Source organism: Symphodus melops (genome assembly GCF_947650265.1).
Source record: "Symphodus melops genome assembly, chromosome: 1".
NCBI lineage: Eukaryota > Metazoa > Chordata > Actinopteri > Labriformes > Labridae > Symphodus > Symphodus melops.
The window spans coordinates 49348728-49374318 of record NC_136691.1 but is presented as its reverse complement, the minus strand read 5'-3'; the positions used below and the strand labels follow the sequence as shown (position 1 = coordinate 49374318).

Sequence of the window (25591 nt, the reverse complement as noted above, 5' to 3'; positions counted from 1 at the left end):
TATATATATATATATATATATATATATATATATATATATATATATATATATATATATATATATATATATATATATATATAATATATATATATACCGTAAATTCCGGACTATTGAGCGCACCTGGATATAAGCCGCACCGGCTAAAAATAAGTAAATAAATGTATTTGTACATATATAAGCCGCACTTGATTATAAGCCGCAGGTGTTCACGTTATAACAAGAGGTATTTACACGGAAAGACGTGACACAAAAACATTGTTTTAACTTTTAATTAAATACGTAGGCTACCGGTAACATCCGCAAATACAAAGCCTTTATCAAACAGTGTCTGTAACACGGCTGATGAAAAAGATTACCGTAATACAGTAATACATTTCACAAGAAAAAGTCCATCCATTCAGTGACAAAGAATGACTTCATCACTCACTTCCTCAGTCTCTGTTGTCGCTGTAAGTGTTAACTCTACGTGCAGCAGCTCTATGAGCGTCTTTGACAGCCAGGTCGATCGCCTTTAACGTGAAAGCTGCATCATATGTATTTCTCCGTGTGTTTTCCATGATGAGGGTGCGTGCATGAAGCGCAAAATGACTGATATTAAGATCCGATGTGACGAGGTCAAATGTTTTTGCGGCAGGAGCTCATTGTCCCGCAAGAAAAATCCATAAATAAGCCGCATCGTTGTAAAAGCCGCAGTGTTCAAAACGTGACAAAAAAGTAGCGGCTTATAGTCCGGAATTTACGGTATATATATATATATATATATATATATATATAAAGAGGGGTACGTTTGAACCCCTGGCTTCACAGGGGAACTCCACTTGAAGTCTTTTTTTACAGGTCTTGGCAAGTAGGCTACGAATTAGTGCCTAAAAGAAGTTATACCAAGCTCAAGATTTAACATCCAGCAAACATGATGGATAACTGAAATTGATATGGGATTGAAAGAAAGAAGTGCTTTTCATACTTGTGTATCCTGCTTCTCTTCTCTGCAAGAGGCTACATTAGCTGCTCCAAGCAAACTACATTGAAATCTCTGATCAAACTGCATGCAGTTGCAATGCATCATGAGTTATGAAGGCAGCCCGTATAAATAGAAAGAACTGATAGAGAATAATAAACAAACTTATATTACTTTTTTATTTCACCATGTCTCACAGCATTTAAGAGTAAAATGCTGGATTGCTGGAGTTTTCTTTTTGTGGACAGATGAACAGTTCATTGCAAGCCAGTTAGACTACTGATATAAGATACAAGACAAGAGATATAACATAGGAGACTGCTGATATCAAATCCTCAACTTGCAAATAATGACATTTTTCGACTGTGTGTCTCTGTTCAGGTTGTGTTTCCTCGGGTGGCTCGGGTTTGTAAGAACGACCGTGGCGGCTCCCCTCGTGTTCTGGAGAAACAGTGGACTTCATTCCTGAAGTCCCGCCTCAACTGCTCCATCCCTGGTGACTCCCACTTCTACTTCAACATCCTGCAGGCTGTGACGGATGTCATCCACATCAATGGAAGGGACGTTGTGATGGCAACATTCTCCACACCGTACAACAGGTACCTTAGAGAACACCAAAATGAAATGAGCCATTTTATTCTTATTTCCCCTGGACTCACTTGAGGTCAGGTGTGTCAACATCTGTTTGCACCTTTCATTTATAATCACAATCCTCTTACTTAGGTTAAAAAAATCCTTATAAATGCCCCCAATTTATCAGATGTTGACAGTCTGACCTTTGCTAATGTTAGCAGCGCGTGCCCTGCTGGGACTCACTGCCACATGTAATTCCTGCGACTTCTGGGTCAACATTTACATCTCCTGTCAAAACATTTGTGTTGCCCTTTTGACATAAAAGCGTTTAATCTTATTTTCCCTTGTTATAAATTCATATTCAGGACTGCTTTCATATTCATAGGCACTTGTTATCTAAATTGAAAATTACCACAAAGCCATAGAGCTGGGCTGATAGCTCGCACATATTGTAATTTTCCATTTTATGGCTGCTTTTTAGCAGATAAGACAATTGCTTGTGACAATGCAATTGAGCGTGGTTAATGGACATTAAAACCCAATGAAGCAGTGCCTCTGAAAATTTCTATAAGCGCTGGTTTTGATCCTGGCATTAATTTTCCATTTCATAGTCAGGGGGTGAAATTAGATGGAGCACATTCAGAGAGTAGGCAGCTCTTAGAGTTTGTGTCATTTAATTGTCCCGCTGGAAGTCCTGCTGGCCCGCTCACTTTCTAACTGGCTCTCTCTTCATCACTCTGCCTTGTTAGCAGCCTGCTATAAACAGATGTATGACTGTCTGACTTTCAGTACATATCCAAAACAGAGGGTAATTACTGTGATTTAGTAGCTTCACCACGAATCAACAGCTATCTGACCTCGCTCACTATAATACCGCCCTTGTGTACGCCGTCTCCCCAATGTCTGCATGAGTTTAACCCATGATGCAACTGCAAGAGTATCCAACCAGCTGAGACTCTTCGTAAAAGAAAGCCTGATAAAGAAAATAATTCCTGCTGCTAATTTTTAATTTATGAGCGAAGATGTATGAAAATTAGACGTGACTCAGCAATCTGCTATGCATCGATTGCACACAGCAGGAAGAATCTGCTGCTATCACAAGACAAGTGTTTCTCCCTTCAATAATAAGATAATCTGTTGTGTGTGGTTGCCCTACAGTGGACTTGTGGTGAACTTTGATGCCTTAAGGCTTCTGGGGAAACCCAGTCTTGGAGGGAATGTGTGTCCTCATGAGTCTCAGCAGGCCCAGAAAGACAAAACGACTACTATGTTCAATAACACTGCAGTATACTGGTACAGTAAATAAAAATGAATTGTAGTAAATGTCACTGGAATAAGAACCATTTTTTAACTTTAAATTGAGAAATCCAGGACATTTTATAAAAAAAATTATTTCACTTTCAAAACATAGCGTGAGAAGTGAAGACAAAAATCATGACACCTCTTCCTTTTCCAAAGTAAAAACATCAACAACATGACAAACTTTACTGTAACATCCAGTGTGAACATGCAATAGCTAAATTGAGTCATCCTTGAGGGATTTATGCAACCCCATATGAAAGTGGAGGGTCAATCCATTCTACTTTACCTGGAGATATTCCAGACATGGCCAGGTGTCCTTTGATATGTTCAGATGAAAAGAATGTTTATGTTTTTTTCTGTGTTTGTGCTTGTGTGTGTGTGTGTGTGTGTGTGTGTGTGCCTGTGCGTGTGTCATGGCAGTATTCCAGGCTCAGCAGTGTGCGCCTATGACATGGCGGAGGTAGCCAACACGTTCACAGGACGTTTCAAAGAACAGAAATCCCCTGACTCAACCTGGACGCCTTTTCCTGAAGAGAGGGTTCCCAAGCCAAGGTACATCAAATGCACACACACACACACACACACACACACACACACACACACACACACACACACACACACACACACACACACACACACACACACACACACACACTGACACATCAATGCTCACATGTGATTTAAACTGAAACAAAGGCAAACCTGTTAACCAGGGTTAATCACACAATCCCTTTTTCTGACACATATACTGTTAGCTGTACGGCCCCCAAATCAGTGTTAGTACAAAACGCTAATATCACCACATTTTTTACTCCTGTTGCATCATTTTTTGCATACATCCCTGCTGTTTCCTTCTAAAGAGGGTGATAACACACCCTGTCTCCCATTGCGTCACGCCCACACACTTTAGGCACATACACATCCACACACATCCCACCTCATCTCACTGTTGCACCCCCAACACATTACCTCACCTCTCCCCCCCCACACGCAGCTGCATCAAAGGAGCGCTCACTATCGACAAATGAAGCATGAGATCATTTTACAGATGGCTGCCTAATTCCACAAATGCGCCAGCCTGATCAATCTACCATCTTTGGCTTTGCTAATTAACGTGCCAAGAGCTGTTCTCCTCTCCAGCAGAAAAAGGATTTACTACAAAGATCTGGGTTGCGATAATTGTTGGTACCCCAGCATATGTGTGTAAGTTACCATATGGTTTTGGGCGCAGGCCCCTTAGTTCAACATAGAGCCTGTTCGGTACTTTCTTTGCCTCCATCGCCATACATGGTGTGAGTGGGTGTATATTTGCAACCTCCTTACTGTAATTAGCATCTAATTACTTGTTGATGTTCAACAAGGTCAGACGTGAAAACAACAAGATATTCCCGATGTTTTTTTCTACTCTGATTGATGTGATTGATTTTATTCCCATCCACTGGTGCGTTTAGAGCGTTTATCTGGAGGCAAACAGACGGAGGGTGGTAACAAAGGCACTTGGGTCTGGCCCTGCAGCAGACTGTTCTTCCATGTGTTAGACACCTACTGAATCATTTACAGGTTCTCATATTAAGAGATGTCTGTTTCTGTGCTGTCCTCCATATGCTCACTGCCAGAAAAGTATAGATACGTTTAAAAGCTCATCGTTTCTTTTCTCTTTTTTTTTTACAGTTGCAAAATGTTCTGCAGAGGCTGATGCTTTATTTTACAGTTTCAATTTGGACATAAAATCCAACATCATAGCAGCAGATTCAAACCTGTCTGTGAAGTGGACTTTTTCTGTTTCGTTTTTGAAATGCTGCTTTAAGGGATGAAAAAGCAGTTTCACTTCATACAGTAGAACTCCATTTGCCCAGGCAGCATCTGATGTTTTTATAGAAACTTAATCAAACCACTTTTTTGTGAAACTTTTATCCTTGCACAAAAGGTAGAGGTTAATGCAGGAATTTGCAGAAAAACTGAGAGACGTTTGGATTCCCTTTGCTCTTCTTAAAAACATATATAAAGGAAAGTCATTTTATAGGAAGATGAATAGAGATGTCACTTGAGAACCTAGGTGTATATATATTTTAGGGGGTTTGATCCTGACATGTTGACAGTTTCAGACATTCGAGGGCCAGCTGGCTAATATTTCTAGTACCTGGTGTGGATTATGTGGTGTGGCAGGGAATCAAAGATCACGCAGTAAAGGGGTTTTACAAGCTCTCAGAGGTGAGATGCCTGCAAAGGGGATATGCTATCAAAAGCAGCTTCTCTTTTACAAGCAGCTCACCACCTCCCTGTAAAAGGATCAGATAGATAGGATGTCTCGCTACTTTAGCCTCAGTCCTGCAAAAACGAAGACATCTCGTGTCCTCTGCTCTGACCCAAAACCTCCTGAGGTGAGAGTTTAGCAATTTACAGCTGCACTCTCATTGATTTTTGGAAAGTAAAACTGTTTTCCAGTGGAGCTCTGGCCTGAAAGTGTGCTCATTCCCCCTAGATTCAATGTGAAGGTTTTCTTTCGTGCTTTTTACTCCCTCCACTCACTGTTCTTTCACTGCCATCATCGCCTTTCCTCTTCCTCCTCTCTGTATGCAGGCCTGGCAGCTGTGCTGGCACCCCGTCTATGGAGAGGTACAAGGTATCCAATGAGTTCCCCGATGACACCCTCAACTTCATCAAGATGCATCCTCTTATGGATGAGGCCGTACCCTCCATCGCTAACAGGCCCTGGTTCCTCAAGACCATGGTGCGGTAAGTATTCGACACACTCCAAAGGCCATTTTCATCACAGGTCTATGATCCTCTTCAGGCCTGGACAATAATTACATGAAGTGCTGCTCTGAGAGTCTTGCTCATTAAAACTCTGAAGTACTCCTGCATAAACCAGACGCTGACCTATTTTCATGTTAGTGGAGGAAACCCTGATCTACACCATAGTATCATTCTCCTGGAGTAACAACGCAGAGATGTTATAGATTTGATTCTCAGAGTGGGTTCTCTTTTTGCTAAAACATCTTGGTTTTACGAGAAATCTTAATGCAAACACAAGTTTCTTTTTGGAAACCTTATTAAGAAGATGATACCAGCTATGTTAACTCTGGTGGAAATTGCGTATTTAAATCCTCTGTGGATATATTTCAAAGAGAAAATCTACTTCTAGTTCTTCTGTGGTTGGCTTTTCCTCCTAACTTTCTGGAGTTGAGCCCATTTCCCAAAAGCCACTGCACTGTGGATGATGCTGTTTGATCATAAAGGTCTGTCTGGCTATAAGCTACACTCGGCACAGACGTTTCAGTCAGCCTCTTGGGGAGTACGACAGCAAACCGCCATCCTATCGTGGAAGGGAAAGTAGCTAACAAGGCATTTGGTAAAAAAAAAAAGACAAATCTATGTGGACTTGGTTCTGATTGCAGCTTCTAAAGATTTAAGGTGGTAGGGGTGCTTGACAAGTCCCAGTGGTGGTAACATCACTTTAAAGAAGAGCTACTTAAAGAATTCTTCATATGTTTAACACGTTATTTGCATCGGATCACATCTTACCGCCTCTTTCGCTGAAGTCTGACCTAAATGCAGTGCTGGCTTAGTCAGAAAATGAACCGTATTCATCGAGGTTATTCCCTGCAACTCTCTCTATTCATTAGTGCAACTGTAACATAACACTATATAATGAATAACACGTTTTTTCTGCTTCTGTCTTTACATAATCAACCATCAGAACATTTTATTTGATTTGAAACGACACCACATTGAGCAGAGTGGTGCATGCAAGTCCGTGGAAGGAGTTAAAAGCATTATGTAAGCTAAAAAAAGCATCATGACAGCATGTAGAGTGGAAGAAGAGCGAGGCCTTTTTATGATACAGTATGTGTCACCATGTTGAATTCTTTTATTGAGCTGAAGTCAACTGGAAAGAAAATCAGTAATTACATTTGATCCTTGTTACACCCCTGGAGAGGACCTCCTGATATAAAGCGAGGAGATTTTGCTGCATATCTCAAAAAAGAGCTTTCCTGTCCTGAGAGTGTCTGTGTGTGCTGAGAAGGACCTCGGCTGGCCGGGCACAATGAATCAAATGCAAGAGGGGAGGCATTCTAAAGAATCCCCCTCTTGAGATTTTTATTATCCTGAAATGAAAAGACAGTGACTGTCTCCGGTCCTTGAGATTGTATTATTTTGCTGCGATTAAATCCCATTGACACAGACCTTGGAGCTGCTGTTGTGTTTGAATAGATCAAAACCACATTAGACCTTCAGATTGTTGTTATAGTGGATTGGATGGAGCCACTGAGGTATTTAAAGAAAGCGGGAGGTGAGATGGGATTACGTGATGTGGCCTCATTATTTTATCAGGCTCATGGTTTGAACTGCTCTCTCTAGTAACATTAAATTTTACATTCTTAACATCCAAAGTAAATTCTGAATCTTTTCTACTATATTCATACACACTCACACAAGAAAACACCCAGTTAAGAGGGTAAATGTCTGCTTCCTAGATATCAGGATAAGCTCCTATCTTTAATCTCTAAATCCTATCTCCTTCAATTAAAAAAATCATTAAAACAAGCATTTGCATAATTCACTCTGATGTTCAGATATGCACCTTTTAAAAAAAAAAAGAAAAAAAAAAGTTTTTGGCCCTGGAATTAATTTCAAAGTAGACAACAACATCTGCGATGCAATAAATCAGAAGCTGAAAGTAATGAAGGTATTTTTTAAAACCTGTTCTTGTTATTTGATCTGTCTGAATGTTTTCTTCCAACTCTCACAACCAAAACAAGGCTGTGATTCAAGACACACTGACTGGCAGGTGTCTAATCCGTTACACTTGAATCTGTTTGGTGTTTTTTGACAAATAATTAAATGAAAATTGATTTTTTTTAAATGATGCATATCTACCTTCTGCTGTGCCAACCTGTGTGATCAGCAGCTGTCATTTAGAAGAGGAAGTATTGCTGCAACTATTGAGCAACTTTCTCTGAAATGTTTCTTTCTTTGGCACCACCTGACATGCCCTATGGCAATCTTATTGAGTTACTAATCAAATAACAATCAACTAAAGAGATTACTAAGACTCTTTAATCTTCCCTGCTGTTCATTATTCTCTTTTAGACATCTGACGTACATGATAGAAAGCAAATCAACTGATTAATTGATTTGATTATACTGTATAATTATTATAAGGGTTATCACCAGAGGTGGCTATCGTAAACTCATTCTGTACTTGAGTAGAAGGCTCTGATAAAACAAGGAGTGCTTAAGAGGAGTACAAGTAAAAGTAGAAGACGGGTTCTGAAAGCACTGACTAACCCTCGGAGGAATGTTTGATTATGTTGGACCATGAATGTCTTGCTGCCCTGAGTCGTTTCTAATGTTTTTGAAAATGCTCCCTAGCTCACGTCTTTCCATGTTTCATAGTCATTAAAATCACACACCCGAGACATTTCGTTTCCATGGTTGAGTTTCCCTCTCTGGTCTGTTTAGTGTTGTCATTTCTTTGTTGTTTAAACATTCAATTTTTGTATCGGACGATAAGCATTGATAAATATTCCAAGGAATCTTCTTTTCTCATGTCATGTCCCTAGGTCCTTTGACTACAGTCCAAAGACATGCTCTATAGGTTAAATGGCAACTCTGAATTGCCCGTAGGTGTGAATGTGAGAGTTGTCTGTCTCTCCCTGTGAATGACTGGCAACCAGTCCAGGGTATACCCCGCCTCTCGCCCAATGACAGCTGGGATCGGCTCCAGTCCGCTGCGACTACGGTCGATGAGGCATGGATGATATGAATTTATTTCATTATCTTGTTGCTAATAGCTTTCTTTGGATGGAACTTAAAGGTTTTAAAATATTGACCAGTAGAGCACTGCCAAGAGAAAGAACTGAAACTGGTGCGATGAATCCACATAGAAGGTCTTAAGTTGCTCTTCAGAAGCAAACTCAGCCAGACTAACTACTCTTTTTCCATGCCAACTGATGGACAGAGCGTTTGACTTATTTTGCTCTCTGATCCTCATTCCAGGTATCGTCTGACGCGCATCGTGGTGGACAACGAGGCAGGTCCCTATAAAAACCAAACAGTGGTCTTTCTTGGGTCTGAGAAAGGCATCATCCTCAAGTTTCTGGCCAAGATGAACAACGGCTTCCTCAATGACAGCCTTTTTCTGGAGGAGCTCAACGTCTACAACCCTGACAAGTATGTGTCACTGAGTCCGCATATGTATGTAAGAGAGGGGTGGATAAGAAACACATGGATACAGTTGCTAGAAACAAAGCTGGGTCAGTTATTACATGTGTGCCTTATAGCGTAAGTGTGTGTGATTTAACATATTTCCAACCATCTCCAGACTAAGCCAACCCACCACCTCCATCAGTACCAGCCAGTTCCCCCTCACCCAGGCTATATAGTGAAGCCAGCCAACCAGATGGATACTCTATCATTTAAAAGGGTTTTATCAGGTTACGCTCTGCCCAACCACACTACTAAATTAAAGACACAGACCCTGAGGCTCTGGATAGCGTACTGCTGTGGTTCTCACCCACAACGAAGCCCAGCTCCTCCAAATCCAAAATGATGGCTGATTAAAGGAAACACACACACACACTGACACACTCTGTGGTCTGTGTTTGTCTTCAGAGCCAACTTGGGATCTCAGGCTAATACATTACACGGCTGTTGGTGCATGTATAGAAGTGAGCGTGTGTGTGTGTGTTAGCTGGGAATGGCAGGGTGAGTGAACTGAGCTTTAATATGTATTTGGATTAGAAGTGAATAAGGAAAAATCAGTCACAGGATGACCCCTGCCAAAGCAAACATTTATACAAGGGGTAATGGATAAAGGGGAACGAATAAAGTACAGAGAAGGAGAAAGACACAAGGGAAAGGGATGGAGAGAAACACAGTGAAGAATATGTTTGACAGCAGAGATGAAGAAGGGAAAAACAGTGAGAACTTGCAGGAGGCCCTTCAAGGTTACCACTGTTTGTTATCCAACATGCTGCGGCCATGTGACGAGCCTTATGGAGGGGATGAAGGGCAGGCCTCTCCTCTCCCTCTATCTCTTGTATCTCGCATCCTTCCTCTCTGCTTCTCCGTCTCCCTGGCTGTGGCCGAGCATTTGTCGGCTGCCCGCCATCTGGCTCTGGTCGCGTACAGTAAGTGACTTTGCCCGCCTGCTTCACTGCCCGGCTGGCAGGATAAGCGCGGGCCCTGATTGGCGTGCATTACCCAGTGTAGATGGACTCTAAGCTCTAATTGAGAGCGTTAATGCGGGGCCAGTGCACTGCGAAGGGGGGAGATTAAATCCCAGGAGCTGGATGGCGGGATGAAGGGAGGAAAGGATGTAGAGGAGGGATAGAAAGCTCGACCCGCCCACAGGGATTAGAGTGTGCTGCTATGGGCCGAGCAAACAAAGAAGACTAGCAGAGATGGAAGAATAGTGGAGTGGAGTGGGAGGAGGGTGGAGGTTAATGTTAGTGGGTTTAACAGTTAAGTGCGGTGTTACTGCAGACTGCTCACAGTGCCCATCTGTCTGTTTATCTCTTGTATCTGTATCACCGCTTTCTTTATCTCTCTTTATCTCCTACTCAGTTCCTGACCCTGAGTTCTCGAGTCCAGCATTATCTCTGTTCTCCCTGACCTCACAGTTTGTCTCAGTGCCACATCTTAATCTTTCTGTTTTTTATCTCTTTAAATGAACTCGTACATCTCATTTAACATATCCCTTTCCTTACTCACTTTTTTTTGTCCCTGTTTTAGCCTAATCTCTGTCTTCTTCTCTTTCCTTTAGGTGCAGTATAGATGGCGTGGAAGACAAGCGCATCGTCGGCATGCAGATAGACAGCAAGAGTCACGCTTTGTGGGTCGCTTTCACCTCCTGTGTGGTTCAAGTGCCGCTGTCTCGCTGTGAGAGGCACGGAAGATGCAAGAAGTAAGTTTGAAGCCTGCACATAAAATCATCCATGTACAAACAACCAAATGGTTCTGACTCTCTCTGCTCGGGAAAAAAAAAACAATGATCCAGTGTACAATGTGATGAGGAGCTGATGGTGCGTGTATGTGTGTGTCACATTCAGGTCTTGTATAGCCTCCAGAGACCCGTACTGTGGCTGGGTGTCAGAAGGGGCCTGCAGACAGGTGGCCCCCAACACTAAGTAAGTAACATGTTCAGTGAATGCAGTTCAAAACAGCAAAGAGAAAATGACAGATCAAGCCCATTCTCAGTCCCAAGTTAGCATATACTCTGGAAGCTTGGCCAGTTTCCCAATGCAGTAAAATATAAGTTTTTTTCTTCATTTTCAGCACTAAACTTGCAGTATAATTTGATCATTGAGGGGTCTTTGGTGCTTGTAAGGTCTAGGGACACATGGATCTTTACAAGTGAAAAGTTTGACATGTAGGGAAAGCAGATGATTTTAAAAGGCTGAGACACATTTGTTTTTCAAGCAATTTTATAAAACAGTATGCCACCGTCTTTGTCATACCTAATGGCAATCCTTTCTCCCTCTGTCATGTCTACAATCTTTCTAATTTTATGGTTTTTAAGTGTAATTTCCCCAGGCTGAAAAGTCTGTTGGACGAATGAATGGAAGGAACGTGTTGTTCACCCCAGGCTCTAGGTTGGGTACGCAGGACTTGATGGTCACAGTGACTATAATTTGTGGCTTTAGTTATAACACAGGAGCAAATTGTGCTTTCTGAACAAACAGCATATGGAGTTCTGTGGTGGGAAAAAAACATTTCATGGATGAAGTCATAACAAAAGGACCAGTGCGCCATGTGGCTATTTGACGTTGAGTGAATTTGATCCCCCTGCTGCAAAATGATTGGTCTGGCATGCCAATATACCAAATGCACACGTACCCACATGTGTTCACAAAGCTTTTCCACCAACACACACACACACACACACACACATACACACACACACCCACACACCCACACACCCACACACACACAACACCATCCCATTATTATTCTGTAAAGCTGCACAGGGCTGTTCTGACTGAGTTTCCACTTTGTAGCAGGAGCCAACACAGAGGCATTAGGAGGGCAGATGACCTTGCTCCTTCACTGTTCAATGTTTCTATAACTGAAAAAGGGGGGCATAAGAGCCAGTAGGGTCTGCTGCTCCTTAGTCAGACCTCTTCAAAGCCTTTTCCAGGCTGGACAAAAAGAGAGAGGCCTTTTGGTTTTATGTACATACATCTCCTCCTTCGCTAAGAAAGCCCCATTTCATTACCAACTATTCTTTTTCTGTTCGCACAAGTTGGCAATCTATCCTTCTACCTGCATATATTCTTTCCCGTCCTTGTCTGTGTTTCTATTTTTATTCATCCTTCTTTTTCTATCTTCCCTGTGACATATTCTTCCCCTCTTGCATGCCCTCCCCTCCTTTCTTCTTCCATCTGGCCTCAGCCTTAGCGTGCCAGCTTTCCTGTGTGGAGTTATTCCTCTCATACCTACTGAACCCTATGTACAGCTTGCACTCTGGTCTCTGCAATATGGTCCTTAGTCACCCCCTGTTAATGCATAATGTATTTGCATATGATTCTATATCGTTGTTATGTAAACTAGCTCTATAACAGTGTTTTACTGACATATGATGATCATTATTTGTTAATTACTTTTGGATCAGCAGCCAGTTCTGATTCTTCTCTGAATTTAAGGTTTGGTTTTAGACAAATTAAATAAGCACATGTATAGAGATTTATTACCTGGTAAAATCTTGATTATTACGTCATAGCCTAGCATTGTTTTTTTCTTTAAAAATCAAAGCCATGAATCATAACAAAAGGGTATCTTTGAGGACCACTGTATGTACAGTATATGACGTCCCTGGTCACCCATTCACTTCTGTTATGAATAATTAATGCCATTAAGCCTGACCTGCATTTCAGCAGCCAAGTCCCTTCAGTGCAGCCACACATCTCTCATAATAATCACATCTGATCCAAGATAATGTAACTTGTGGCCCTCTGCAGCCTCCAGTTATGTACAGTGCAGCATGAATCTGATTTAAATATGCATGATGCAGTTGCAGAGGGATCTTAACAGTCAGTAGTAAGTGTCATAATGGAATCCACTGCACTTTCATTGCTATAATGCAGCCGCTTTGGGACATGGGACCTGAACTGAACATTCACACTTTGGTTCATTCACGTTCACTTGTGCCAAGTAAAGGCCAGACGCTGCATCTGTAGTGTGACGACTCATTGTTAATTCATCTTGAGACTTACAAGATTTAAACCTCATAATCTTCCCCTCAACACCACAGTTACAGTATGTAACCTTATTATCAACCATGGAAACCAGGACCACAAGGTTGCCAGTGTTTTGGACAAGCTTTCATGGCAGGAAGGAAAGAGGTGATGAGGTCTGGGAAGAAAATTCATGATTGGACAGCATTTGTGCTAGGACAGGTTTAATTGTGCAACTCTGCGTCTGATTTGTGATTATGACTGATAAGCAAATCAGATAAGCAGATTAAATGGACCCCCTGATATGGAAAGAACTTGTCGCTGTTGTTGCTTTTGTGCCTGTAATTGCGGCTGCTTTTGAAGGGAAAAGGTTGTCAGCAGGGTAAAATGTACCATCTCCGGCCTAATGAGAAAAGAGGATGAATATTAAATTTAGGCATGATGTTTTGAATCATTTGGAACATATAACTGAACAGAAATGGGAAGAAATTACTTTGACTTTAAAATTTCAACCACCTCCCCCCCAAAAAAATCTCTTGTACGTGTTCCTTTTTTCCAGGTTCACGCTTTTGACTCTGATCAGGGGATAAGGGGGTGGGTGATGCTGTTTTGGAAAATCATTCCTCTTCATGCTATAATTGTGAGCAGTGGAGGGTGAGGAAGATGAGAGGCTGGTGGACAGGAGAGAGGAGGAGGAGGTGGAGCAGGGGGCTTGGGGGGAGCTGAGGAGGACTGTGAAAAGCTGTCATGCGTGACTGTGATCCTGGTTGACAGTTGGTCCGCTCTGTTTCACAGATCCCCTTACTGCCTGCTTGGTGGTCTTTCAGGAAGAAAACAGGTCTCGGTGCAGATTGCATCAGAAAATAACATCTCCTAAACTCTCTGCCCCCTTTTTCTCCCTATCTCCCTCTGTGTCATATGATGGCCCTCAAGCACAGTTACCCCTCACTGGCCTGGTGTTGGTCCATGTGATTGGGACTACAGCCCCATATCTCAACTCAAACTATGATGTCAGGCAGAGTAACAGAAGAGAGCATTAAACAAAGAATTAAAAAAAAAAAAAAGATCTGTTATGCTTTCTTCCCTACATTAGATGTGAGGTTGACACTTTTGAATCTGGGGTTCAAAAAAGATTAACTTGGCTTTGCAAAAAAATGTAGAAACACCTGCTTTTTTATATTCTCACAAATGTCCCAGCTAGAAACACTAAAGCCAGCGAACATAAGATAAAAATATCTAATATAAATTCTTTAACTGACTGTATTTTTTTAGGGACAGATCACTGTGGGTCATGGTGGTTAAATGTTATCTGCCTTTGGAAAGAACAAGGCTAGCTGTTATCCCCTTTTTCTTTATGCTGGGCTCATCTCTACTATATGTTGTTTAAAGCTAAACAAACACAATATAAGGTGGTCTTATATTTAAGCATTGTAAGTCGGACAAGTTTGCTGCGGTTGGACAGAACCGGGCTATTCTTTAACTCCCCATTTCTCATCTTTATGCTACTTAGCTAAGCTAAGACAACTGGCTACTGTTGATACTGTACTTTTGTAGCTTCATAGTCACCACAAGTTAGGAAAGAACAAATGAGGGTTTTTTTTATTTAAGTGTCACACATTCCTTTACAGCTACACAACATGAGATAACAGTTTTATACTACAATCAAATAAAACATGAATCTATTTGAAGCAAAACTACTGGCACTGAGCCGATATGGATTTACTAGCCTGCCAGCATTCTTCATAACCACTGATTTTAGGCCTCCAGGGCACCTGCTAGGTGTTCTTTGATTCTGTTCCAGTATAGATGCTTTCTGCAGCCTACACTGTTTGCAATCATAAACTCTGCTGTGTTTGTGGGTGTTTTCATAGTAGCTTTCCTATAGCTTTGTTACTTTGTAAGGTGTGGCGAGTCTGCTTGGCCTGGCCTGTTTTTACTCTACTGACCATGATGTCTCTGTCCCCCCGCAGATCAGCCTTTGAGCAGGACGTGGAGCATGGTAACACAGATGGCCTGGGAGACTGCCAAAGTAAGCAGGCCCTCTTCACTCTTATCTTTCTTCCTTCTTTTTTATATACCCCCCACCGTGATTTGTCTTTTCTTCATCAACTTGGTCTCCCTCTTCTCTCAGCCCTCCGTTTGCTTCTCCTCCACTGTCACCTTTTTCTCTCCCGTCTGTTCCGCCCTCACAATCCCCTCTTTCAGCCTCTTCCATCCATCTGTCCCTTTGGGCTCCCAGCCTCTTCTGTCCATTCCCCTGCTGTTTCTCTGGTCCCCCAGTCAACACATGATAAAGTCCACTTAGGCAGAACTGGGTTCCTTTTTGCACAACAGAACACAGTGACGCACAGGGATGACGTTTTATTCAGGTCTCACTTTGAAGCAAAAACAGATAAAGCTTATATTCGAGTCAATCTCAGATGTCTTGAAGCATTTGTTTTACATGACAACACAGAATGTATTCACATGGCAGCCATTTCCCCCCTGCTCAGGTTTGGAGGCTTAATTTGCTGATATTTAAAAATTTCTAGTTGTGTTATAAGTTGTATCTACATTTGGGGCAGCTTACAAATCATTGTATTTCGCTGCTTCTCAATAGTTTGACAACTAAATATAAAATAAACTGCTGGACAACATGTCTGATGACTTAATAGCTACAGTCAGAAAGTAGCTAACATTAGCAATCTGCTACTTTCTAGATAGTAAAATGTCTAACCAGAAAGTGGCATGAAGCTAATTTAACCATTTGGGGGATTTCTGGGTTTTTTTTAAAGGGGAGGTGTAAATTCCTTGCTAATGTAAGTTAGCTAGTTATTTATTCCGTAACTAAACAGTTGTTTGTAAAGAAGTGGTTGGTTCTCAGCGTTGGTTGATAGGTACTAAAATATGTTGCTTTAACCTGAAATATACTATATGTTCTTTAATTTTTACAATGGCCAATTTATCAAGAATCAAATTATTATAATTGTCAATTTTCCTAGGTTTACTAATTACTACTACAACTTACAACATGGGAACTCAACAGTACAACACTGTTAACAGAGTTTGAGCTTTATTCCATGACTTAAGAGAAAAATAGAAGCTGTAAGAATATGATATTATCTATATTATGATAGTTATGAATATTGAATTGCAGATACGTTTGATATTTTATCTTTTCATGTCCAGAATACATTTTTGGATTCATTTTAGCTGCTCTCTTAATATTCTACTGAGCTGCTCATTTTGCAAGAGAAACATCAACATAGTTTGACATTAAATCGCTTATCCTAGTCCATTTGTAGTGCGTTCTGACTATTTATTCAGAGTAAATGAGGGTGGTGCATTTTCCCTCCAGTTTCATTAGTATGTTTAGTCAAGGGGAGCCATAGCGTTGGACCTTCATTAGCTGCAGAAGCTGTAGAACACTTCTGATTAAAAGTCAGGAGAATATCGAGCAGCTGGTCGATTCTAAATTACCTTAAAAGTCATGGCTTTTGATCATGTTAAAGTATAAACTCTCTTTACTGCAAGCAGTAACACATCCCCCCCACCCCCCCACCCCCACTTTCTTTTCTTCTCCTTCCAGACACCTTTGTGGCGCTGAACGGTAAGTATCCCACATACACCATAGATGCAATCAAATAAAAGTCAGCAGCTGCATTTTATCTCCACTGACTCTTTAACTTCAGCCACACCTCTTCATCAAAGTCCATCAATCATTCCCTCTCAAGGAAATGAAAACTCCTCCCACATGTGTAAAGCAGGTTATTAATGACTCATGGTTTTAACTGAACTCATTTCATTCCTTCTTTTTGATAGACATTCCTTCCAGTTACGAAGGTAATGAAACATTACATCATGGCCAGTCAGTTTGACCCCTAATACTATTTCCTCTCCTCTAGTCCCTTTGGTGTTTAGATTAGAAATGATTAAAGACGTACAGTCTGTAATCAGAAATGTGGAATTAAAAATCTCAAATGGTGTTTTTAAACGTTTTAGTTTTATTAGAACTCCTCTCCTTCCTTGTTCACAGTGTCCTTTCCTCCTTATCCCCTGTGCAATATCATTGATTAGCCCTGACCTTTGCTGCTTTAATTGGATGGATCTGGTTGTTGATGGTTGATGGTAAAGAAATGTCTCAGTGTGCACATTAACCAGGATTTATGTCGACAAAGGAAAGGAGATGGAGATTAGAATTTCATTTCAATTTTTACAACAGAGAGATCATGTGTTTTTACGCTAACGGCTATAAGGTATTTCCACGCTAAAAAAGGCTCATGCTTTTTATAAAAACATACATGTGAAAATTTGAGGCCTAATGCCTCTCTGCAAATTCTTAAATTCTCTTAATCACTCACCACAAAATCACAATCACTGCTTGTTGATCACGTTTGTTGATCTGCTTAAGGAATGATAATCATGTGTAATTTTCCTGTGGCGAAGTCTCTCCTATCAATAACACTCACACCTGCACTCTATTCCACCTTATTGTTCTATCTATCTGACTGCACATTAGTTTTGTTTCCAGTGAATCTCTCTCCCTTGCAGCTGCCAGATTGAAACAGTCAGATCCAGACAGAATGACAAGAATAGATATTTTGAAGTCCTTCCAGAAAGCCAAAATCCCCCCTGTGGCCGTACCCCCACTGTGATTCTCCCTCCTTTTGGTATATCCAGGGTCAGAAAAGCATCTGTGTTGGTGTGCACCCCTATAGTGCTGAATGTGCTCCCACAGGCTTGGCTGTGTGTTTCCAGGCACAACAACACACACACACACACACACACACACACACACACACACACACACACACACACACACACACACACACACACACACACACACAGTTTCCAGTTTACAACCCCCCAAACAAATTCTGAGCCATTGCCCTACACCCTGGGTCTATCTGTCGGTGGGTGATATGGATTTGAAGATAAATAAATGCCCCCTCTCACTATTCCAGACTAGACATCCTCTCCTCCCTTTTAATCTGTAGAAAGAGAGGGATGTGCATCCGTTGGCAGTTTAGGCCCCCCCCCCCCCCCCTCCCGATCTGTGGAGGAGCTCTGAGGCTCCAAGCTCTCTCTCTATGTGTGTCATCTGCCTGAATTGCACTTCCCCTGGCGGTGGGGGAATGAATTATAAAATAGGCCTGTCACACTAATCTCTCAGCCTTGGGCCAATAGTTAAATAAATCATTTTAATGATTGCCACGCCACACAGAGAAGAAGGAGGAGGCTGTGGGTGGTGTTGTGTGTGGGTGTCTACCATCAGCTTCTTCAGCGTCCCCTTCTTCAAACACGAGCATAAACACATATTAGAAATGCACACACATATGGCTGTCACCTCCTCCATAGAGAGACTGTGTCAAAATAGGGGGTTGAGCTCCAAAGAGGTTGTGGATAAAAGTGTTGTCACTCTTCATCTAGGGTGGATCACCCCCACACGCAAACACACACATGCGCGCAAATGTGTGGCTTAAAATGTGTTGTATTAAATATACAATAAATAGCTTTTACAAAGTGTGTAGGGCGGCTTAAGTGTAAGCATGTGGGATGGTAACGTGATTAGCCTGCTCCAAAATAAACAGACAAAGCTCACGCACGAATTCTAATTGGCAAAAAAAATTCTGAGACAGGCGGATGCAGGAAAACTCAGAGATTGTTGTAAAGAAACGCAGTGACAGACAGATGAGATAGATGTGATCAATCATCTACAGATGAATGACTTCTTTGTTGCAGTTATCAGATAGTGTCAAACTTTCAGGTGTTTGGTGTTACTTACAGAGGATTCAGTTCTACAGAAATATGATATCCTCTCCAACTGTTTTCATTTAGCCATTAAGGGATTTAATTACAAGGAGGAACCAGATCAGAGAAAAATTCATTAAATCTTAATGGCAAATTTCTGATGATTGATCTAGCCATGTGGCTGAGGGCAATGCTAAATTAAGATTACCATTGTTTCAGATGAGACACATTTCTCACATCTCCTGCTTAAAATAAAGACAATCTGTGAGGGTGCAAAGGAGGTGTTATGAGAACACGAGAGAAGGAAACAAAGACGAGGGAAGGAGGTATTCTTTTTAGCTTTGATTGATTCACATTAAGTAAAATGTAATACTGTATCAGTTAAACGTTTACTCTATAAAATGTCAAATAACAATATTTATCAAGCTTTATTTCTCAAGGCTAAAGGTGTCAACAAAGACTTTTAAAAAAGCCTAAAATGACTTGATAACTGATCAAGACGTCTGTTCTTTCCAAATTTTTGTTCGTCCTTGTTTTGAGACAAAGTTTAAGATCCAAAATGTAAGAAGTTTCCATGAAACATTGCTGAACATCAAGCTTGTAGCAAAATAGGAAAATGAACAGAAGTTAAAAGCGTTTTGCAGTTGGAGGAAAAGTTACAGCAAACTTCTCAACAAAAGCGATGTAAAGAAAGTTTGTCTCTTGTCCTTCATTTCAAAGGTAGACACCCTATGGTGATAGTGGAGAGATGGGATTGTACTCTGTTCTGCTCTGACAGGCCCAATGGAGCTCTGACATCTCAGACAGAACAGGAGGGGAGAGAGTGAGAGAAAAAAAGACCAGACATGTCGATCCTGAGAAACACACACACACATTTGCTAATGAGTCGCCCAGGGTCACCAGGGAGAAACACTTTGTTGCCTCACACAGCCAGCAGCTGTCCTTGTGTATGTGTGTGTGTGTGTGTGTGTGTGTGTGTATGGGTCTGTGTCTGGCCTTTGAACTAGGAATAGAAGCGTGTGTGTTTTTGTGTATGTGTGCATTCCTGCTGCCCTGCTCTCACACGCTAAACCCTGTTCTTGTCTGCCCCGAGCAATGGTTAACCTGTGTTGTGTCCGGCAGGCCACCATCACCGCCACCATCACCACACCCTCACACTCCCCACCCCGGCCCTACCCGAGGCCGCTGAGGGCCCCCTGGGGCGGGGCCGCATGGTGGAGCGAAAGGACCCCCCCATGAGCTCAGACAAAGGGGAGGAGCCATACGTGGCCGTGCCCTCTCAGACTCAGCCTGAAGCCAATGGTAAGCCTTGGAACGACAACAGTCAAATTGGTCCTTTGTCACCTGTGGCAAGGAAAGGGGGGTGGAGGAAGAGGGGGAGGGAGGGGTTAGTGTAATTGAGATTTACGGCTGCCTGGCTGCTTCCAGCTGACGAAGTGTAGAGATAGTGGATCGCTTTCTCTCTAGGGGACAAATTGCCTCATGCTGTGCACGTAAACCCCCCACAGAAATGAACAGGGACACACCTTCAAGACATATGCAGACACAGACACACTCTGAGCTCATTGAACACACATGCATTCTCACACAAACTCTCGTACGCACACACTGCTGGATGGATTTATTATCTGTGAACCGTAATGTCCCACAGGAGATGTAATATCCAGACCATTACACTCTAAAAAAAGGAAGATGGCGACGTATTTATTTCCTCAAGTATACTGCCTGCACTCCGGCTCTGTCATGCTTTGCGACACAGTGACATGACATTGAACGCCCTTTTTTCCTGTGTTAACAACCTGCCTAGTACCATACCGCCTCAAGGACAGCAAAATGGATAAATGACACAGAGAGAGGAAAGGTGAGAAGGGAAGGAGGGAGGGAGGGAAGAAAAAAAAGGTCACTGCAGTGATGCTGATCATGTTTTGTCCCTTAATAAAACAGATAGACCGATTACAGATTCCATTATAACAACATGTTTCTAGTACAATACAGAGCTCATTTTGTAAGAGGCAGCATCTCCAAACCCTTGAGGAGGTATTGATTATCAATAAAGTTGGTACATAGCAGGGACTTGAAACACATACTGTACATAAGGAAAGAGAGACAGAAAAAACCCTCCAGCTAATGAGCTAAGACTTCAATATTTATATCAACTGTTTAATTTAATTATTAAAACTACTTACGTTTGTCCCTGTCATGTATAAAGGAGACATTTAAATCATAGAACTAAGCATTTCAGTTTGTCCACAAACATACACCCAGCGTCAGAAGGTCATCACTTAATGCTGCTCTGAAGATTTTTACAGAAGTCAACCAAACACTGTTCTCACCAGCTTAATTTAAAAGTAAATCTGACTGTTAAACTGTTTTCAACCCATTTTCAAGTTGATCTCGATCCAAACTTAGATTTTATCCTGAAATGAAATTGCATCTTCTTACTTACCAAAACCAAATGGGAAAAAAATCACATCTATCTTAAGCTATATTGGGAGATTTTTTTTAAAGCAAAATTATGAGACTATTTTACCAAATACCGACCACTTAAAGTCATTTTGATCGTACACTGACTTTGACTTTTCACAAGGACACTAGTGTCTGTGTCAAAGCCAATCCTTGAATGCCTGTTCTTCAACATGTTGGATTCTCCTGTTAGAAATCTGTTACTGTTAACAACTACACATATGGTCAAAAGACAATAAAAGCAAACTTCTACCATTACGCTTAGCTTGCTGAGGAGGCTTAGAAAAGAAAAAGAGAAATGCACAAGTTGCAAAAATTACGTATTCATGCATAACTTTGCTGTCATGAAAAATAACAACTTTGTATTTTTGCTCATGTTTGCTATTAGAAAAAAGGATGTATTTTCATCCAGATGGTAAGGGGTGTCTTTGAGGGTTTTAGGAATCACTTCAGAACAACAGAATTTGTCGATCAGCAGGTAAATGTTTCTGAAGAAATCTGATACATAGCTACACGTCTCAAGTATAGCAAAGTACAAACACGTCGTCTGTCATACTAACAAGCACTAAAATGAGGCGGTTCGGTCTGTCACACTCCCGTTTCTCCTCCTGTCTGTGGTATTAAAAAAAGAGGCAGAATGTCAGCTGGAAGCAGTGAGGCACCAGTGGGTAGATCCAAGCACAATGGTGGCAGAGACTTCAGACAGCATGCCTACAGCCAGCATCACAACATGCTGTCGTTCCCCTTGTTGCCTTTACCTGAGCAGGTGTGATATCACTGAAGCCTCACGAGTAACAGGGGGCGAGGATTTACTTTGAGACCTACATGTCTTCATATCATGAACTTTAAAGGAATTTTTTTCATCTAGTTTTTTTCGGGGGGGATGGTGAGAGCTTCCGATCTCAGGTAATGGCAACAGGTCTTCACATTTCAAAACAATGCTTCCTGCTGTTTTTCTGTATGATCATTATTGCTATTATTATTTTAAAGACACTTTCGCAGCTTGTTTCAGTATTTATTCGTTATATTTCAATTTCAGCTCAACAGACTTTTCTTTTTCCTTTTCAATGAGTCAGCTCTGATGAGATGTGTTTGATTCTTTTGGTTTCTTGTGTGCAGTTTTCAATATTTTGCATGGCTTGGTCGGCTTTTTTGCTATTTATATATTTGCCTTTTTTTCCTGTCTTGATTGCTTTGATGGTATTAAGCACAGTTTTGCCTCCATGCAGCTTAATGCTTTTTCAGCATGGCAAATTGAGCACTGCAGTCACACAGTCTTCATCATTTCCCCGCTCCACCCTTCCTGCTTCGTCTTCCTTCCTGTCGCCCTCAGTGTTATTGGCTTCAGGTGTCAACTGTACTGTGAAAATTAGCGTTTAAACTGCGCATGAGGGAGTGAAATTGGGATCAATATATGAGAAATGATTATGGAGTCAGAAGCTAAGTAAATGAGTCATTTTATCGCCCTGGAGAGGAATCCATGCAGCCTATTTTAGAGAAGAAAAAAGAGAGGAACATTTAACCACAGCATCAGTCTTTCAAGTTCAGTAAAAAAAAAAAAAGTTTACGCTCCAGTGAAAATGTATTAGCAAGAGTCGTTTGCAAGCTTGTTTACGATTTAAAAGAAATAACAATTACTCCCCCTAACTTTTTCATTTGCAGTCAGGACACTGTGGAATCTTATCTGCTAATGAATATTACAGTGCCGCCAATATGTATTAGCCTGACACCAGCAGAGTAATTACCAATGCTGCAAAGTGATGAGGATTCACACACTGACGATATTTAGCACCCAGCGGCATCATTATTCAGCATTCCAGGGGGACCATCGCAGTAAGCAGGTGGTGTTTCACAGTACATTTGAGCTGCTTTTCTGTCTGTCTGTCTGTCTGCGTGTCTGTCTGAGCATCATCGGCTTCTGTGATATTTTTACTCACTCCTGTCACCGTACCTACCGTACACCTATCCCTTTGCCTTCCATCACTGCCCCCCCCACCCCACTCCAAAGAAAAAAAAAACCTACCACCCCGCCCACTCTCCACCATCTGCTGCCATTGTGATCAGTTTCCCTCCTTCCAAAGGACCTCTCATGTGACTGGGAGGGCATGTTCCAAGGCTGTACCTTACCTAGTGCAAATTAATTCCTCAACCAATTTATGAAGCCCCCTCCCCCTTTCCTCTCCTTCCTCTCTCTCTCTTTCTCTGTCTCTCTCTCTCTGTCGGCCTCCCTCCCTTCCTCCTCCATCTCCTCCCCCCTTGTAGTCTGTCTCCTCTCCTCCTGGTCTCATATCTCTTCCCCTGTCTGCAGGAATGGATCCTCGCCCTGCCCCCCCCCCCCCCCCCCCCTTTCCCCCGTGCTCTCTCCTCCTTGTCTACCTCTCTCTCTCTCTTTCTGTCCAACTCACAACACCCTCCCTCTTACACCCACCCACCCCCAACTCGACCTGTAGCCACCGCTGTGTTGCTCCAATTTATGGGTTCATTACAGCAGCCATCCGAGGGGTAGAAGCAAAAGGCGAGAGGTGGAAGGAAAGAGGGATGGAGAGAGACAAGGGGGGTGAAGAGAGACATGGGAAATGAGGGAGGGGGAGAGAAGAAGAACACACATAATAAAGATTTATTAAACAGAAAAGGACAATAATGTAGTTGTAAAGGTTATAAGGGAGAGAGTAAAGAGAGAGAAGGTGGATGAACTGGTGAAACCATAGAATTAAAAAATGTGATAGAAGAAGAAGATATAGCAGCAGAGCAGAGTGAATAAGCCTGTTTCTCTCTATCCCTCTCAGTCATTTGTTTTCATACTGGACCACATCTCTAACCCTGAGTCTACCTTCTGTGTCTCCAGCTAACTCAACTAATAATAATTCAATATCAGAAAACTCTGCAAGTGCATCTGGCGCAACATTGTTTCCTTATAGTTAAAATAATAAAATAAATCAGCAATTATATTATATTATATATATATATATATATATATATATATATATATACACACACACACACACACACACACACACACACACACACACACATACAGAAAGTTTATTGAGATGGAAACAAAAATAAATAGTGATTACATTGGTGATAAATGGTAAATACACTCAAACTGTGTGTGTGTGTGTGTGTGTGTGTGTGTATCTGTGTGTCAGACACAGAAAGTGTATTAAGATGGGAACACCCGGTTTTATGGATGTTCATAAACATCATTACAATATGTTTCCTTGTAAGGTATCTGGTCATCTGTTATTTTAGGGTTATGCTTATACTGTAAGAACTGATATTATAATATTATACAGTTGTAAACCTCGCCATCATCAAGAAGATATCTTCCTGTTATGTTATTTTACCTGCTTGCCAAGGATGATTCACAACCAATACAATACGTCACACTTTTGTCATGTACGGTTTTGTCCACAGGGGCCGCCAAAATCAATATAAATCACAGAAAACTTCAGAAACAAAAGATCTTTCTATACTGTCGGCTCATAATGGGATTAGTTTGTTAACACATGTGCCCTTGGGTCTGCATAGCGTAATACAATTTAAAGTGACTTGAAGCAAAGTGTATTTCCTTCATCAAGGTTCAAACCAAAACCGATAACCGCCCTTTTTTATATAACATTGCAGCTCTTCCTCCACTTCATAAAATGTTGCCTGTAAATATAATTCAGGTATCAATTACACGTCTAACCACGATGTAATTGGAAAGCAAATTAGTGCTGCATAAATGTAATTTGTAGGAGACATGGCTGTCTGCTGAGATGGGTTTGTTTTCTCATATTGATTATTATCCCCAGGATATCTCAACTGGTTAAAGAGGATGCAGCGTTTACATCTTGATAAACAGGAAGTTGATTTGTGAACCGGATTCTGAGGAATTACAACATGTCCTCCTGCATGTTTTATTTCCTAACAGCATGGTGGCATTTGATGATGTTTTATTGCTTTCAGACAGGACTGACTTGTGGGAAGAATTTGTTTCCATTAGGGGTTCACGGCAGCAGAGATCGTCTGACAGCTGGTCTGCAGGGTTATTTTCAGCTGCAGGCGGCTCTCTGACACCTGTGTACTGATGTGGTCTGATAGAGGAGAAGATGACCCTCATTATCGGGGATGACATGTCAGTGTTGAAGGTTTTTTTAAAAATTTAAAAAATCCAGTACGTATAATACCAGCAGAAAAAGCTGCCTTTTTATCTGTTTATATTCAAGCTTTCCCCTTTTTTTCAAATTGAAAGAAGTATAGCACAAGGAAGTAGATTTTTCTATTCAATATGTTTGGCAGAATAGTCACACAGTACATTTAAGGTACATATCTTCTGCCAACAGGAAGCAAAACAAATACAAATTAATAGCTTATTGTCTGATTTTGGAAACCTTATGAA

General features: G+C 41.4%; 1 protein-coding gene across 5 annotated transcripts in view; it reads left to right on the top strand.

The window, feature by feature from the left end:
• Nucleotides 1-25591, top strand: part of sema6a (sema domain, transmembrane domain (TM), and cytoplasmic domain, (semaphorin) 6A) — a 110542-nt gene that overhangs the window by 74292 nt on the left and 10659 nt on the right. The window contains exons 10-19 of one of the 5 annotated variants that reach the window (XM_079343217.1): nucleotides 1340-1557; nucleotides 3254-3385; nucleotides 5414-5569; nucleotides 8837-9010; nucleotides 10605-10745; nucleotides 10891-10968; nucleotides 14985-15043; nucleotides 16583-16603; nucleotides 16816-16836; nucleotides 19867-20046. In XM_079343217.1, the coding sequence (XP_079199343.1) occupies nucleotides 1340-1557; nucleotides 3254-3385; nucleotides 5414-5569; nucleotides 8837-9010; nucleotides 10605-10745; nucleotides 10891-10968; nucleotides 14985-15043; nucleotides 16583-16603; nucleotides 16816-16836; nucleotides 19867-20046 (1180 nt within the window). The remainder of the gene's footprint in view (nucleotides 1-1339; nucleotides 1558-3253; nucleotides 3386-5413; nucleotides 5570-8836; nucleotides 9011-10604; nucleotides 10746-10890; nucleotides 10969-14984; nucleotides 15044-16582; nucleotides 16604-16815; nucleotides 16837-19866; nucleotides 20047-25591) is intronic. The other 4 variants (XM_079343218.1, XM_079343219.1, XM_079343220.1 and 1 more) reach the window with 4 other exon arrangements.